The sequence below is a fragment of the Serinus canaria genome, chromosome 3, assembly GCF_022539315.1.
Source record: "Serinus canaria isolate serCan28SL12 chromosome 3, serCan2020, whole genome shotgun sequence".
NCBI classification, from domain to species: Eukaryota; Metazoa; Chordata; class Aves; order Passeriformes; family Fringillidae; genus Serinus; species Serinus canaria.
Genome location: NC_066316.1, coordinates 82,374,983 through 82,392,759, shown reverse-complemented (window position 1 = coordinate 82,392,759; position 17,777 = coordinate 82,374,983). Strand labels below are relative to the sequence as shown.

The following is a 17,777-nucleotide window of genomic DNA, read 5'->3' as shown; positions in this document are numbered from 1 at the left end:
GGATAAAGGATGAAGCTCCGGGGGCACCTTGTGGAGGGAGCAGCGAGTAGCAGCAGCGGCGAATGAGGAGCAGCAGCAGCGGCAACAGTGAGCGCAGAGGAGGCGTCTCGGTTACTGTAGCTCCCGATGCGAGGGGTCTGTCTGGGAAGACTTGCCTTCTCCAAGTGGGAAGAGCCTCTTCTCAATCTGCTACTTAATAGAGGGCTGTTCCCAACTCTCAATTTACCCTCGTAAGCGGTTACGAAACTTCAGGGAAGGTGGACTGCTGCCACCGGGTGATATATGCGCTGCTGTGCTCCAGCAAGGAAGGGGATCCACTTCTGGAAACTGGCGCATACCTCCGCGCATTCCTGCGGCATGAGACGGGAGCCGCGGCGGCAGCGCGCCCGGAGGCAGGGGCCCGGCCCGCCGCCCCCTCCCTCCCTCCCCTAGGCTTCCCAAACGGGGAGGACACGGGAGGGCAGTGGAAAAATTGAGTCTCCGGGCAGGCTTCGACGGACGGCGGCGCGGAGGGTGTCCCCGGGCGGGGGGTTCCACGCAGCCCGCGCCGCCCCCGCGGAGGACCCGAGGCTGGGCTGATCCCTGGCGAAGTCTTGCAAAGGAGTGCGGGCACTCCCAGGAGCCTTGAGGGCAAAGGTTATAGTAATCATTGAGACACGGTTCAGGTGTGTCTAGCCTCAACGCTATGCAGCCGTACATACATTAAACCTGCATTAAATTCACACTCCCCCCGAGAGCCCTCCGCCTGCGGCGGGGCGTGTACGGTTCCCCGGGCTGAGGGACGGGGCGCACGGCCGCACCGTCCCCTCGGATCCCGCGGAAAATCCGCGCCCTTAGCCCATGTCTGAAATTCTGTGCCTTCAAGAACTTCACCTTCCAAAATCGGATAGTCCTCTGGGGGACAGGCTCCGCCGGGGTCTCCCTTCACTCGTTCTCGGGAGCCTCCTCGGGTCACCCGACGTGTTCCGGCCTCTGCAGCACGCCGTGCCAGAGAGCGACACGGCGAAATAGCCGGGCCCTTCTCTGCTCGAGGGCCCACATAGAGCATCCCAGGGGCCCCGCTTCAGCAGCGGGACTGCTCCCACACGCCGTGGGGAATGGCATCCCCGGTAACGCTCGCGGTCCTCCGGGACCCCTTCGGGCTAAAATATGGGATGTCACCGTCCCCTCGGAGCGGGTGCGCCAACTCGGGACGCAGAACAGCGATAAGCGAGGAGCAGGGGTTAACAGGGAGGGGAAAAGCTGCTGGTTTCTCCCAGCCGCAGCCCCGCTCGTCCTGGAGCCCCAGCGCTGCGGCCCCGCCGCACCGGGGCCATCCGTGGTGCCGGAGCGCCCCCCGGTGGCAGCGCCGGGCAGGAGCGGCGACCGACAGTCCGTCTGTCCGCCTGCCGAGGCTGCCGCTGGGCCCCGGGGCCACCGCTGTGGGGACCAGATGGAAAACAGGGCCGGGAAGGGCGGAGAGAGGAAGAGATGGGGCCATGCCTCAGCGCAGAGCTTGGGACCCCCTTTCGGAGCGGCCGGGGGGATTCCGGGGCCACACTGGGTCCCTTTCGGCTCCGCGCACGACGTGACTGGCGGAGTCATTGCGGGGGCTCCAGCCGGGGTGGAAGTGACCGATAGTGGAGATTAATATTTTAGCAGCGGGCCGCTCCTGGGCACTTCTCCGCAGGACTGGGAGATCAAGGGCCTGTCGGCAGGAGGACTTGTGTCTCCTGAGCTTCATTTGTGCAACAGACCTGTCATCTACACAAGAACACAAATGCTGAAAAGAAAGTGATAACCAGAAGATATGTGCTGACATTTCCAGACACTTTGGAAACGAGTCAGCTCCTCTTTGGGACACGGCACAGTTTCAGCTGTCTGGTATTGATAGAATGCACTTTCCAAAAGCAACAGCTCCTCTGCTGATAAAACTCTTGACCTATTAAACCCTCTTGCCCAGCTGTTGAGTTGGATTTTCTCTTTTGGCATCATTTTGGCATGGGGAACTGGATTTCTTCCTATCCAGGTCTGATATGGAAAAGCAATATTTCTAAGAAATAACACATTTTAAAATTTTTTTGTTCCCTGAATGAGCAGACCAAGAACATGAGTGTAAATGTGGTGTGGAAAATAGTTTTTTAAGAATGGACATCAGGGATTACAATGAAATATCCTTCCACAGGAGGTGAATTAATGCAAATTAGGTATTTTTTATCACTTGTGCACTACAACAGTATTTTTTTACAATATACTTTGGATTTTTTTATCATAGGAAAACTAAGACTTTATGTTAATAGTTAAAAGCAATTAATGCAAAAATGAAGCTGGAAGAAAATATGCATTTTCTATGTAAAAGTTAAATCACTCAGAAATATTGTTTAAATAATTTGGTGTATTCTACAAGTAGATTTACATTAGTGGAGACTTTGAAAGCAAGGGGTCTCCTAGGTCTGCAAGAATCTCATGCACTCTCCCTCACAGACCTAGATGCTGCTGAGGGGAGTATCTCTCCTTCTCAGCTGACCAGCGTCGCTTAATTTCTTTGTATAAAGTAAGATTCAGAGCTGGCAAGAGCAAACAATTAATTGACTCCAAGGGCAGCAGGATTTTGTTCTTATACTTAACTTCTTATTCCAGCTCTTCTAACCATGATTCTCCTAAGATCATTTACTTGCAAAATACACCAACAAATTGCATTTAGAGTGTGTGCTTCCATACATCACAGTAATTAAATGGGTTGTTTTCAATCAGCACTGTTGCTATGTACATTCATAGTCTGAGTACATAGTATGTGATGCAGAAGGCATTTCTGAAATGCATAAACATTTACTAACACTCTCCTGTCTGCTTGTTTCTTAGACAAGTGTTAAACACATTAAGACCATTGCACTTCAACTCCACAATTTTCTTTGCTATCTAATCTGAACACACTGAAACAGTGGCAGTTTTAAATACAAAAATCAACATTAAAATTCATATTTATACTTTTAATAATATTGTCCATTTCTGGTGTAGGGGTGTAATAGTAATATTGCAGGTAACCAGGAATTTCTTAGAAATTTTGAAATGGTTTTGGATCTAGAGTAATTCAGGAAACTTTGTTTTTCTGACAACTCTTTTTTTTTTTTTTTTGTTACCTCAAACTGCATTGCCAGGGCAGAATAAAACAGTATATTCTGCATTTCAGCACTGTAAACCTTAAATATAATTTCCATGTGGCTATCACACAAGATTTGACCTCTGTATTGTCCTGACAGTTAGTTGCATCTGCTTTACATATGAATATGGTAAATGTGTTATTCATATGTATATATGCATTTGAGTATAGGTTTTGCACAGAGGAAGAATGAAAAAAAAGAAAGTGTCAGCTCTTTGAACATCAAACAATATATAGATTAAGAAGTAAGTATTGTTTACAAGCAAAATTTTGCTGCTGCCTGTGACTTGCAGCACAGTACATCTGCCCAGGAAGAACTTTGCTGGTCAGTCTATCACTGCATCTATCACTACAGTGCATCTAAATTAAACAGTGTCTTAGTACAGTCATTTAAGAGGCCCATTTATTCCTGCCTCCACAATGGACAGCCTTTCCAGTATATTTTCTATTCCCTATTAAATAAGTCATAAGACTAATATTGCACCAGACCGCACTCATAAAATGCAGATATTACAATATCTGCACTCATAAAATGCAGAAGGACAAAACACATTAAACTGCTTCCACCAGGCTTTTCCTTATATGAGAGATTTCCAGTCAATGGCAGGAGAAAAACTCAGTCTGGTGTTTGTTTATTTGGATAAGTTAATTTCTGAGCTGGAATTCAGAGAGCAGAACTAGTCTGACCTCTCATTATGGGGATTGGCTTCTTATATTAGCAGTGTTCAGAGAGGATTTGTTCTATCTGAAATCTGCTCATTCAGTGGAACAACTACAGAAGCAGCATCCCTGGAAAGTGTGACAACCATGAAATAATTGTCTGCCTTACCAGGTATGTTTTCCTTAGCAACTATTGATTTCTCTAATTTGTGTAACTGTTTTTTCCCATCATGTAATGTTGTGAAAGTTAATTATTGTGGCTCCAGATAAGTAGAACTGGAAAAGCAAATAAATCTTTCAAAAGCAGAGTTATAAATAGAAAGAAGCTGGTATTTAGTGGAGTTTGTGAGTCTGAGAAAGTCCAGTTAATTTGTAGGCAGTCATTTTTAAAAAAATATAGATCTATAATACTAAAATTGGAAAAAATAGATGCAAAGATCTTATAGTCCCATACATATACACAAACTCACTTTATATTGTAACATTTCTAAATAAAGTTGCTTTCTTTCAAAGAAGCTGGTTCATTATTTTATGACAGAGTCCTGATCTATTCAGGAAGCATTCCTCTATGAAACCAGTACAAATCTTGCTTGATTAAAGAGGACAAGAAAATAAATTGAGGATAGTGACTCTGTATATTTTTCAGGTATCACTGTATGATTTAACGTAATTGTTCCTGTCACAGCAATGGACTGGCCACAAGGAATTGTGAATGCACATCTAAGCATTCATCTTCACGTAGCTGAGGGTGTTTTTTGTGAAACAATGATGATTCACTGAGAAAACCCGTAATTCTGAAAAATTAAAATATTTTTAGAAATCACTAGCCACTAGCTGCTACTTGCAGAACATTATAGTACAGTGCTCACTGAGTGCCTAATTGGATTCAGTGTCTGCTGAAGGTTTAATAGCCATTGGTTTCCCTATATTTGGTAGGACTTCAACTATTGCAAAGTAATTTCTTCCTATGAAGAAGCTCTCAATATTAATCAGCCACAAATGCTGAAATGGCACAGTGCCAAGCTCCAAACAGGAACATTTTGCTAATTCTTCTTAGTACTGCTATATATGAAAAGAATCAGAATCTATTGGAACAGCAGGGTCTGTGTAGGTGGCAAGTAGTCTTACAGAGAAGATGAGCTCGTATCTGAATGTAAAGTATTCAAAGATGCTGAAAGTTCAGGTTGCATAAGCTAACGAGTGACCTGATCCTTTTGTTGCAGACAGTGGAATAATTAACGATGGGAGGCAATTTTAAGACTCAATACCTTGTCATTAGGCTGACTGCTGATGCTGGCCTTCTCTCCCCCACACACAAAAATGGCACTGAGGATGTGGTGATGCCTCTAACTGAAGAGCAGGTTGGAGGAAAGCTGTCAAGGGGGAATAATCAGCTGCTGCTGCACTCTATCCCAATACGTATCTTTCCAAGAAGGTTTAGAGGACGTAAAGGTCAACCCCAAATCCTCAGTTCAGTAGGACAAGCATTCAAAACTTTAGGCATTCTGACAAGTGAATCTGATGTAAATGCAAAGACCCATAGTGTGGGTCTGGAAAAGATGAGGCTGGAATGAGGCTGGAAAAGATCCCTAGAGGCCATTTAGTTCATGACCTGTTATTTCAAGTACCTCAGGACTTCAAAGAGAAATTCTCCACACTGTACTTAGTACTAACAGCATATTTTGGGGAGCTGTTTTGTACCAGCTGACAATAGATAATAACTTGTTTTAGGTGAGTTGCAAGTTCTCCAGAATTATGACTATGACCACAGCAATCAGAAATAAAAAAATACAACTACACCAAAGAAGCTTGTATTTTTGGATCAGAGAATCATGAAATGGTATGGGGTGGAAAGGACCATGAGGAACATCAAGTTCCAACCCTCTTCATTCCACAAAAATAGCCTTGGTTTTTTGTGAAAAATTGCTTGCTTGACTGGCACATCTGCAAACTCTTAGAGAGCAAAGAAGCCAGACTTTGCTGAAGGGAGAATCCTTCTTGTATGTGACTGTCAGAGGTACAGATCCCACCAGTCTTGCTAAACCCCTTTTACTGTTACAGTATATCTGCATATGATAGTCTTGTAATTTTTTTGACCATTTCTAAACTTTGTGAGAGGTGGACTCCATGGTCATCACCATCCCTGCTCTCCACTTCCTCCAGCTTCTCAATCTGAGTGCCTTCATGTTCAAACTGGCAGACTGTGGCATTCATCACAGTTTCTTCCTCTGCAAAAGAGCACCAGAGGCAAAACCTGGGCGAGGACACAGCTAAGGAATGCACCAGGACCAAGGAACTGGATAGCCTAAATTATATGTAGTTTCCTGGGACATAGCATCTGGAGATCTCATCTTCATGTCACCTATAACAGATACTGATGGACACTTGGACACTTTGAGGGTTTGTGGAAAAAAGATTCAGGCAAGAGTTTAGCTCAAAGGCATTAAAAACACAGCCTAGGTATCACCTGTCATAACATTTAAGAACTCCATATAAGCCAGCTTTGAAAAAGAAACCTGTTTCTTTTGCAAAAGTCTTAATTGGCAAGTGACTAAGGAGGAAAATAAATGGACCAAAACAATGCAGATCTAAATCAATATTTCTTAATGCAGCCTTGTGGCTGCTGCTTCCCAATATGTTGAATATGGACAGTTCCAAATACCAGAACACAAAATTTATTTGGATTATAAATAGATGTTGCCCTGTGCTTCAGTATCAGAAGCACTCTATTGTGTAAACAGAAAACTATTGGCTTTTGTTTCTACTTTTAAAGGTTACTTGAAAGCTTCCATGTACTCTTTGCTGACAGCCTTTTTCACCTGTTGGAGTTGAGTCTCTCACTTGGGTATCAACACCTCTACAGCCTGCTGATAGCCTTCACTTGAAGCTGTTAAAATGTCTCCTCTCATATGCCCTTTCCTCCAATCTCTTGGATGCTCTCCAGCTGGCCTCGCTACTCTGTTAGCTTTTAGTCAGCCCAGTTTAGTGAACATGTCTTGGGTTTGGCATTGTTTTCATTTCTGCATGTATTTTTTACCCAGATAAATGTGTTTGCTACTAGCTCCAATGTCTCTTATTTCTTTAACAAAAATAACAAATAAACAAATTAAAAAATGTATCTGCTTAGGATTTTTAAACAAATAGGCTTTTGGCAAATCTGACCTGTTGCTCCTTTACCCTCTGCCCAGTGCCCTTTGAAATGTATTTAGGGGATTTCCTGTTTAAGGCGTATCATAATATGGGGCTTTACCACATCATTATCTTCTTGCCCAGTTAAGAACAGCTGCTGCAAGATGAGATCCCTTTATGCCAGGAGTAGCTGTCGGGACTTTATTTTCTAATAAAAACTCTGGAGTCTGCTCCTCTAACCTCCACAGTGGTTGCGGAGGCAGGCAGAGGACGTGTACTCCTTGATATTGGCCCCACCATTGCAGCTTTGCCCTTTAAGAACATTGGCCGTGCCCACTGCTCTGTCCTGCACGGCCACCTCAGGTGGTGTTTGGCTCTGGGTTATGGTACATTACATGCCTGCACATGACCCCAGCATCTAAACTTCTGCAGCAGCTGATGAAGCCCTGAATTACTGAACTCAGCAGTGCCTGAGCAGTTTGGCCACCCACCATCCATGGGGTTTGGATCATTTGCTATCACAGTGGGCTCTGGAGCCATCTGAGTGTTCTGCAGCAACAGAGATCTCTTGTGGCGCTCCCAGCTACAGACAAGGACCCACATATGCTGACACATCTCAAGCTGTTCTGGACCACCCAGGAGGCAGAGGCAAGCTTTCCCAGAGGCAAGCTGTTTTGGGTGTTACAGGCCTCCTGATGGTTCCCTTTTGCTGTAATGCAAGTGTATAAGTCTCCTGCAGGTCCTCTGATGTATTTGCCAGCCCCAAGCAAACGCCTCAGGTATAACTTGAAATGGTGTTGGGCACTCCAGTTGAGGCATTGGATCAAGAACTTTTACTTCCCATCTCTGGTACTTTAGCCAGTGAAGTCTTCTGCTGGTACAAAGCTTTGTAGTGTACTCATGTAAATATCTATTTACCAGGAACCAGAACAAGATCAGTAAATGGGCCTGGAGCTGACCAAAAGATGTGATTTTCAGGTCCTACTCATCTGTTTTTCTGCTTTTGGATCTCAGGCCCAAACAGATTGAGACAGAGATTCCTGCCTAACTCTGTAAAATGCATCATATACAGACCTGACATAGTGTTGAGGTCTATCCTGCACCACAACTATTTCGTGACTTTCTTCCAGAAACTGCATTTACACCCCACAATTAATTAAGATGGGAAACCAAAAGTTGTGGTTCTTCTCTTCTTTCCCCAGAAATCTGCTCATACATTTGAGCACTATTTCCAGAAATAATAACATCTTTCCTTGTTTCTTTAAGACATTTTTCTATTTTATTATTTTAATAGAAGAGAATTCCTTGGTATTGCTTTTCTGAAAAATCAGGCTATTTATGTAAATGTCAGAGTATGGATTTAGTAGTCTAAGTTTAAGCACTTCTTTCTGAAAATCTCAGCCAAAGGGAGGTGGGCTAACATCCCATGCACTGCACTCCAGCTCTGTGGCACAGTAATCCCAGTGCAATGCTCCACACGGAGCACTTATTAGCACACCACACTATATTTAGCAAAATGTGCCCACTGCTCCTAAGAGATGACTGAATAAACCTTGATAACACAGTTGGCCTGACTCCTGTGGGACTTGTAACTGCCCACTGAGCAATAGAGATCATTATAATGTTTTAATTATATAATTCCCTTTTGCATAGTGCTATGACAGATAAGATTGAGTGTGTGTCAGCCTTTCCATTATCAACTTCAGGATCCAGAGCATTAGTCATCCAGAGTAAGTGCTCATGTTGAGATGAAACAATGCAGAGCCATTTTTATATTACATAAACATATATAACTCAGTTATTATTAAGAACATGTAAAGGCCCTAACAGAATCCCAAGCTTCTCCTTGGAACCCTGTAGGAACAGAAGCCGCTCACAGTTTTTCAGAGCAAACTGTCTCAATTACCTGCAATAAAGTGTAACAGCACTGAATCTCCCTCTCTCTCTCTTTTATTCCCCAAAGCATTCCAAATATATATGAATTATGTTACAGTCCCATTGATGAGGATGATACCATAAGATTTACATAGAAACTCTTAGAAGAATCTTAATCTGCAAAAAGGAACATTTTGGACAGATCACGTACTTTGGGTCCTGCACAGCCCAGATTTCTTGGCTAAAAGGGAAACCTTCCATGGAAAAATAAGATAGCTATCTAAAAGTATTTAATTATTTAACTATTTTCTTCTGTTTCAGATATTCTTAACACTGGACTATGTCTCTTTGGGCCTGAGAAGTCCTCTACAAAATTTTTAACTCAATTAGTACATTTTAAGTACCTCCATTGAACATCTTATTGTTCCTTTCAAGGAAAACATTCTTCTGCTGCTCCTGGTGAAATTACAAGGAACTGTATCTCTAGGTGAGCTTCACAGGCAGACTCTAGAGAGCCATTCCACAATATTTCTCTAAGGTGAAGGATACAATTTTATTAGATTGACATATCACAACACACTCTACTTCTCTCTTATTTTACGACTCTGTTAGCAGTCAAACGTAGTTCACAGAGGAGAGTGCTTATGCTGAAATATGCCTTTAAAGCAATATTGTGACCTTGTTAATTTCATACGTAGTTTGCAACAATTCTTTTTAGGAAACCTTAACTTAGGTAACTTTAAAACTCCAAGCCTCCTGTGGTCTTTTTTATTGTAACTCCTTCTACGTTCTTGTGTACATAAAGCTTAAATATTACTGAATCTTACCTCATCATCACTTTGCAACTTATTTCCATGCCCACCAGACAGCATCATGCCTTTTCTTGCAGAGATCAGAGACCCAACAAGGCAAAGGACAGACATTTTCATGAATGAAAATACTAAAGCAGGTTAATATTATAATAAAAGAATGAAATATTGTGGAGGCAGAAGGAAGATTATAAGATTGCACGTGATAAACCAGACTGAAGAGGCAAAGGATCCTTATGTTTCAGAAAGTTCCCACTTGTGGATTGGGAACTCAAAAAAACACATAAGCAAAGGACAAATTCATCTCTTTGGCAGTTTTCTCTAGGGCTCAGCAGGCTATAAGCAATGGGAGTGAATGTTTTGAGAACTTAGTGAGCTGCATACAGACACTGGTTTTCTCTCAGGATCTAAACTCAGAACTGCCTGACTGAGGACTCAGTGGGATAACCTCTTCCCTCAAGTACCTGCTCAGCCCCCTGAGAATGAATTTGGCTTGTCACAACATTTATAAACAGGAATCCCAGCCAATGACCACTTTTGACAAGGATGAATATTTTTGAGGAAATAGGTACAAGTGTGCTTTTAGATCTAGATGTGTTTTGGGGGAGGCTGTGATCAGTTAGTCTAATGGAAAACCTGTGAATAATAACAACAACTCTTCAAAAATACTGAGGCAAAACCAAAATGTATCACAGACTAAATGTGCTGCTCTCTGAGTTTGAAGAGTTGGATATAGGCTGGACTTGATGATCTCTGAAAAGTCTTTTCCAGCCTAGTTAATTCTGTGATTCTGTGAATACTTATATTCAGAAAAACTACACTCCAGCCAAGAGATTCTCCTCAGAGGGTGTTTCTGGACAAGCCATTATTTTTACAATAGAATTGACTGAGTACTGAAAAAATAAGTGGCAAGGCTCAGGCAAGTTAGATTAGAGAAGGTGGTGTTATTGCTAAAAGGAACTTCTTTAAAAAAATAATCACACAAGCATGCACATGAAAAGATACATTAGTTCTGACTTACTCATCCCCTAAATACCTTATTTAGGGTCAAGTCAGGTTGATCAGATTGATTTTGCCTCTGAAAGTCTGATTCACCCTAGCAACTGTGAAGCTTAATCTCCAGCTCTGATAGTGAAAAGAATTGAGAAAGAATGGGAGTGTAAGGAGTGACAGCATAGTATGGAAAAAGAAAAAAAAAATTCATCGTGGTTTCTCATAGTTCAGAGCAGTGATAGCTAAGGTGAGCAACATTAGAAAAGTGATATTTTTTACTCTGGGATCTGGAAAAGGATCTCACTTAGAGATCTCCCTGGGGTTTTCTTTTTACTTCACGGTGTTTCTGAACTTTTTCACAGTGTCTTTTAGGAAGTCAATGCTGTGTTATTGTGGTATTATTAGTACTCAGACTTTTACTGGGGAAATTTTTGTGTGTGTCAGGCTAATTGGATGTATACATGTTTTCAGCAGCCAAGAAAATGTAGCCCAGGGCACCATTCTAAGAGTTGATATTCTGAGCAACCTTCCAAATGGAGAAAGTAAAACATGGTCTGTACATCTGGAGTCTCAGAAAGGATTGTGGAACTTGGAACTGCAGTACTGAGGATTTCATTTTCTGTTTCATCCGATTATTACTTGAATATTAATTTCTCTTACAGTGGCATGAAGAATTTTATTTTTTTTTCATTTTGACAAAGCTGGCACACTTCTAAGCTGAGGATGTTAACGTCTAGAAGCCCATGCCTTCATATCAGTGACCATTTTATTCCTTTGTAGTTACAACTTTTTCACATTAGCTAGGAGTAATGGATGTTGCCTATTTTATTTTATGCTACATGTATAATACCCATAGGGAGACTGAAGTTAAGATCTTCAGATATTTTAGCAATAGAGAAGATACATAGCTTTCTTTTTGCATTTTCCTAGAGAGACAATATATAGTCAATACAGGCACCCAGTTTACTTCTCTCAATTTGTGATGTGGTTGAGCCTGCAATGAAATACATGTATAGACTGCACAGCAGATGGGAATTGCCCTGCTAGTGTTGCAATGCAGTCCCATAAAATGGTGCTGAGCAGCTGACCGTGGATTTTGTTTGGTTCCCTCCTCTTGCTCCTGCAGCAGCAGAGCTCGCGGAGCGCTGGCCGCCCCGCGGATCGCGGATCGCGGACGCCTCCCTGTGAGCGCCCGGCACAGCGCCCGCTCTCCCGCCTGCTCCAGCTCCGGGGACATATCCCGGGGATACTGCACCCAACTCCGCCAGAACAAGTTTTTGCCATTTGGTATTCATTTAAATAACAGTTCAAGGCTCTGACTATAAATAGTGATTGCTCCGTAGGATGAAACGTTTTCCGTAGCTTGCCTTTTATCTCCCCATGCTCTTCCACTAGGGCTGCTGCCGGCCCCACTCCTCACAGCCTGCTGCAGATCCCAGGGACATTGACTCTGAGACACAGCTCAGTGCAAAAACAAGAACAGCTGCACATTCTGCTTTGGATGCACACACAAACATGTACACACAAATTTACTGCCTAGCTCATCACAGGGTTTTTATAATTTGGACTATTTGAACAATTACTCCTTTCAAAATTCTTCATAATCCCTGTAGGCAGGAAAAGATGTGGACTTTTTAAACACATTGATCTTTCACTGCCTTGCAGATTCCTATCACTTGGTCCACATCTTGAGGGTACCCCGGCATGTGATGGCAGCAGAAGCCTTACCAGCATTGCACAGAGCAGATTGCTTCACATTCTGTCTAGTATAGTTTACTGTGCCATGGGGTTTCTATTCTTTGTAGGAATTAATGTCCATCCCCACTTCCCATCCCTTTTTCCAACAAATCCATCCAAGGTATTTCTTATTCTTTTAGTCATGCAGTTGGCCAAAGCCACCTGTGCAAAGAAGCTACCATTGAGGGGTATTCTCCCACTCACCTTTTTTTAAGATTTTTGGTTCTACTAGAGAGAGTCCTGAGTACACTCGTCTTCTCTTCCAGTTTGCTTCAAGTTTAACAAATATACTCTGGTTCTCCAGGATAGCAACAAAAAATTGGAAAAAACTTAATCCACAAGAGGCTTAAAATAGCACTGTAGTGGGAGGCTAGATGTTTGAGCTTGTTTTCACATTTTGAAAATTCCACTGTTTCCTTGAGAAGAGAAACAAAAGGATTACTTTGATGAAATTGTTTGGGTTTTTTTTAGAAGCCCTGTATTTGTTACAGAGTCAGTACCAGACTTTGGCCATAATAACCCACAAGTAGCAGCTTGACAGGAAAGTTAAAAAGGCACAAATTCTGTTAGGAACATAAAGCTGAACTAGGGATGCACAGCTACAATGTGTTTCCGTTATGACTTTCCCCAATAATTGCAATAATCCAGCTAGTAAGAGCCACCACAGTACCTTACAAGTGATGCTTATGCCCTGCTGTGTTGTCCCTCCAAGAGAGACTGGGGTGGAATCTCCCATGAGGCCCACGGCTGGTGAATATGAGGCTGCTTCTGTCTGTCTATAGACTCATCTACTCAGTCCTCCTGGTCAGGCGGCCAGCAACAGATCCCCACCACACTGTCACCTGTCCCTGTCCTCCCTTTCATCCTGACCCATAAGCTCCCCATCAACTCCTCATCCATCCCCAGGCGGAGTTCCATGCAGCCTGGCTGGTCATTGACACGGAGGGTAGCACCTCATCCTCCCTGCCAGTCCTACCATCCCATCACTCCTCTGTGATTCTGCTGAGAGCACAGCCTTGCACGTAGGAGCACGTCTCTGACTCCTCCTGTTCATTCCCTATGACGCCTGCATTCCCACAGGGGCACTCTTGTGTCCCTGATGAGACAGACTTCCTAGCTGGAATATCTGTGAGTCCTCTGTGCTGCTCTGCAGGTGCTCCTGCTGACCTGTAATCCCTTTCCTGGCTCTGGGTATCTATGGCTGGCACTGGCATCAAACTGAGATGACGAATAGGAAGGACTGAGGCTCTCCTCTGCCAGCAGCCTTAGTTTAGAGCAACCTCTTCACCAGCTTGGCAACCCTACGACCAAAAATGCTCACACACATAAACAGATGATACAGTCCAGACACCCACTACACCACGTAAAAACTGCTTTATTGATTGCAGTTTACATGTTACAATTAACGTATGATTCCAATCATTAAGCCAGCTGCTTATAATAAGCTGCCACCACTGTCACATGGGAACTGGACAAAGAGATGTTAGTCGCTGAGGCATCCTCAAATGGAATCAGTTCGGCTTCTTGGGCATTGAAGAGACAAGCAGATAATAAACAGTATACATTGTTCCTGAATTAAGAGACAGAAAAGATATTTTCAGAGAAGCACACAGAATTCCTTTGAAGTCAGCTTTCCAGTTTGTTCCAGAAGAATAAAAATAAGCAGCTGCAATTCAGACAAAATACGTTTCCACAGCCACGTCTCCATTTTTTTTTGGTGATTTCATATTTTAGAGAAAAAACAACTTTAAAACATTTCCACAGGCTGCAAAAATAAAGAGATGGGGGAAAAAAGTGGGGAGAGGCATGTCTGTGGAACCTCCACAATCATGAATAAGTTACTCATTCTTAAAGTAGCTGAACTGAAAATCCATTTGACCAACACATTTAAGAGGCTATTGCAAAATTAGGTAACAAGAAACATAAAAATTATATATATACAGTATTATGAACCTTGGTTATAATTCTGCTGGTTTTCACAGCACACGAAAACTCAGTATACTGAGTATCACCTATCACTAAGAAGAGTCAGGCTGGTGTGAAAACTGGTTCATGTACCTGCTATAATTACATTTTACACCTTTGCAGAATAGATGAAGTAGTTCTGTTTTTCTCTAACACCATATGTAAAACCTGAAGGAATATTCAGACCATGGTGCTTAGTCTGGGAAAAAGCCATATGAAAATCTAAACCTGAAATAAGCAAAAATGAATACACAGTATGTCTAAATGCAGTTTTTGCTTCTCTGCATAAACTTTGCATGTTATAAAGAAGAGACTGAAGACATTGCATTATCACTTTACAGAGAAAACACGATCTGGAGATTGTACCAATGAAAAAATTTTTTAATATTAGTGCACTGGAAATTGTACCAAAGCATAAATATTTCAGTATTAGCCTTACCAAACAGTGTCAGACCCGCAGTGGTTCTATACAACAGAGAATCTTTTGCCCCACCTTTAAGATGCACTGGGAGGCCATTATCAGCCTAATGGAAACAAGTGACAAAAATTAACCATTTATATGCAGTTCTTGCAATATTGTTTTAATATAAATACAATTACTCATCAGAAGAATTACTACCCCACATGATGTTTCTGACTCCCAAAAGACAATGAACCTTATTTAGATCCTGCCCAGTCTAGAAAGCTTTCACTCTGCTATCAGGGGATGACTCACTGAGGGAGTATAATAAACCATGGGCACAGTTTGTATGTAAAGCAGTGACTGGCAGATGCCTGAACACTTCTGACACCAACAGACCCCTCAGGTGCATGGGATGTGATTACCACCCCTAGAAACCTCCCATCCATCTCCAGTACAGTCAGTCCCTGCTACAGGGAGCAACAGGGGAAGAAGTCTGTATTGTCACTTGGTGGCATACAGGAAATTGTTTTGCTCCACTCAAAGTAAAACTCTGAAGCACCGGACCCACATGATCTTTACTCCTGTCAGCAAGATGATGCTGCTCTGGATTTCAAGCTAGCCTCCAGTGCTGGTGACCTGCACCTTACCCCAGCTTAACTTGCTGTCCCACAAGAAAGGAATGAAAGGAGGAAGAGATATGCCTTTAGATCTCTGCCAACAGAAAATGAACCTCTGAGCCCCTCCCATCACCAACATCACCCTCCCATTTCCTTCCCCTTGGCTCACAAGTTCTCTTTAGTCAAGTGTCTCAAAGAGACTGGCTTTCTCTTTCAGGGGAAAGGAAAGCATAAAAAACTGAAACTATTTAAGTGGGGCTTCTAATATACTTGGTCCCTTTCACTGAGCTGAAGACCAGTTTATCCTCAGTATGAAGCTACAGCTCCAGGCTGTGGCTCACAGCTGGGATTACTCTCTTGAGTGTTGTCTGCTTTTACTACTTCACTTAGTGGCCCTATCAGTGAGGAACAAAGTAATTCAGAAATTATTTTTAAATACTCAATATTTTTCAAGGAATTAATCCAATCATTTAAGACCTTTACAGTTTTCATAACTTGGAAATAGAGTAATACCACATACTCATTAAAAATTATGGGGCTCATCTATGAGCTATAGAAAGAGATTTAAGATTTCAGGTTTACCTTTTCACTGTTATCTCTGTCTTTTCACGCTTTTTCTCTACTTGTTCATTGGAGATACTCCCCCATACCAACTAATTTCAATGTACTTTATCTTTGTACCATGCCTAATACTTACGAGAAACTTGAGTACAAATCATTTCATGGGATAAAAAAAAAAAAAAAAAAAAAAACCTAGAGTCAGCAAGTCAAGAGTGCAGGTAAAAATACTCAACCCCTGTAGAAAATAACTGCTAACTGCAAAAGCTCTAGTCATACAACTGATTTTGAGAGCTCTCTTCAGATGTAAAGGGGAACCTGACCAGTTCTTTAGAAAAAAACATGCAGTTATGATCTGCTAAAACCTTGTTAATCTACTAACATTATTCGACTCATTCATTACCTGAAATAGCTTCTGATTCTCAGAAACTTTATTTTCAAGCTGCCTGCGTGAAGCAGTGCTAATGGTTCTCTGGGAAATCTGGCGAAGAGCCTGAAATTAAAGATAAACAGTGTTTTAATAACAGTGACATTTTACACCTCTGTTCACACTGGGTAGAAATTACTTCTTTGAAAAGCAAGATAGAAGTGGGACAACAAAAAAAGAAAGGCTTTTAAAAACAAACATACAAAACTTGACCAAAATATGCTAGTTTTGAATTCAGTAATTTTTTCAGCAAACTATGTAAAGGACTGCTTGACTAGCTACCTGAAAAGGAAAAACTCGGGAAAATTACTTTCAGTAAGATAGAACGGATTTATGGATCTGCACCATAACCTTCAGGTTCCCTTTCAGGGGAAATCTCAGCCTCTGCCCCTTAGACCTCAGTTTTAGGCACCGTTTTCTGTGTCTGACTAGCAAAAGGGACAATAATATTTTTGACAAACGTGTTTGTGAGGACAAGGAACTCCTGTCATTGCTGCAGTTCACTTACAAGCCACCAGCACAGGAGACAACCTTGAAAGTGATAAGGAGGCACCTTCATCCCACAACACGCACAGCTTAGATCACCTTGCTGTGTCCTGAGCTGGAATCTGTTTCCACAGACTGATCATACAGGGTAGCCTAGCAAAATCAATGACCTATATACAGTTCTTTAATCTACTGTTGCTAAAATGTCAAGGCTCAAAGCGTGGTAGCTGTAAGCTGCCAGCGGCCTCGGCCTCCTTGAAGCAACATTGACAACACATCGTTTCCACAATTACCACAGCTGAAAACGCAGCCACGGGGCGAGCAAACATACAGGTGATGCTGGTTGCAAGGAACGGGACCTCCCCTCCTTACCCACCCCAAATAAACAAGCTATCAAATATATCTCTTTAAAGACGAGCTAAGCGTACCCGAGCCCCGCGACTCAACCTCATCCTCTCAAGTCCCTGAAGCTCAGCACTAAATGGGCCTTGCCCCGACCCCCGCAGGTCGTTCCGCAGCGCCCGGCAGGGAGAGCGGCCACCGCGGCCGAGCCCCGCAGCCGGGCGGGCACCCTGAGCGAGCTCCACACAGCCCGCGGCAGCGGGCCGCCCTCCCCGGGCCTCACCTGCACGTTCCGCCACATCGCGGCTCTTGGTCCTGTCACCTCCCGCCGGCAACAAGGGCAGCGGAAGGGGAAGCGGCTCCCCCGCCCACAGCGGACACACCACAGAGGGAGCGGCCCGGAGCGCCGCCGCAGAGCCCACAGCGCCCCCCGCCAATCCGCCCGGCCCGGCTGGGGCAGCGCGGCGGGGCCGGGGCCGGGGCCGGGGCCGGGGCCGGGGCCGGGGACGGGGACGGGGACGGGGCCGGGGACGGGGACGGGGACGGGGACGTGAGCCCGGGCTGAGACCCCAGCACCGGGAAGGAGGAGCGGTGACCTCTCAGAACACGCTGCAGGGCCGGCAGCGGCTGAGGCACA

At 43.5% G+C, this 17,777-nt stretch overlaps 2 protein-coding genes across 3 annotated transcripts in view; both read right to left on the bottom strand.

The window, feature by feature from the left end:
• The window catches only part of COL12A1 (collagen type XII alpha 1 chain), a 99,901-nt gene extending 99,559 nt beyond the window's left edge, over nt 1-342 (bottom strand). Inside the window, exon 1 of one of the 2 annotated variants that reach the window (XM_030235504.2) lies at nt 28-342. The gene's annotated coding sequence lies outside the window, so the exon portion shown is untranslated. The remainder of the gene's footprint in view (nt 1-27) is intronic. The other variant, XM_050972288.1, reaches the window with a different exon arrangement.
• A 13,355-nt stretch (nt 343-13,697) lies between these two features.
• Nucleotides 13,698-17,556, bottom strand: LOC103819677 (cytochrome c oxidase subunit 7A2, mitochondrial). Its single transcript, XM_009094225.3, has 4 exons — nt 17,424-17,556; nt 16,289-16,378; nt 14,747-14,831; nt 13,698-13,912 (listed from the first exon to the last, which is right to left on the bottom strand). The coding sequence occupies exons 1-4, from the start codon at nt 17,439-17,441 to the stop codon at nt 13,854-13,856; spliced, it is 252 nt and encodes an 83-aa protein (XP_009092473.1). The 5' UTR covers nt 17,442-17,556; the 3' UTR covers nt 13,698-13,853.
• Between the last annotated feature and the right edge of the window lie 221 nt (nt 17,557-17,777).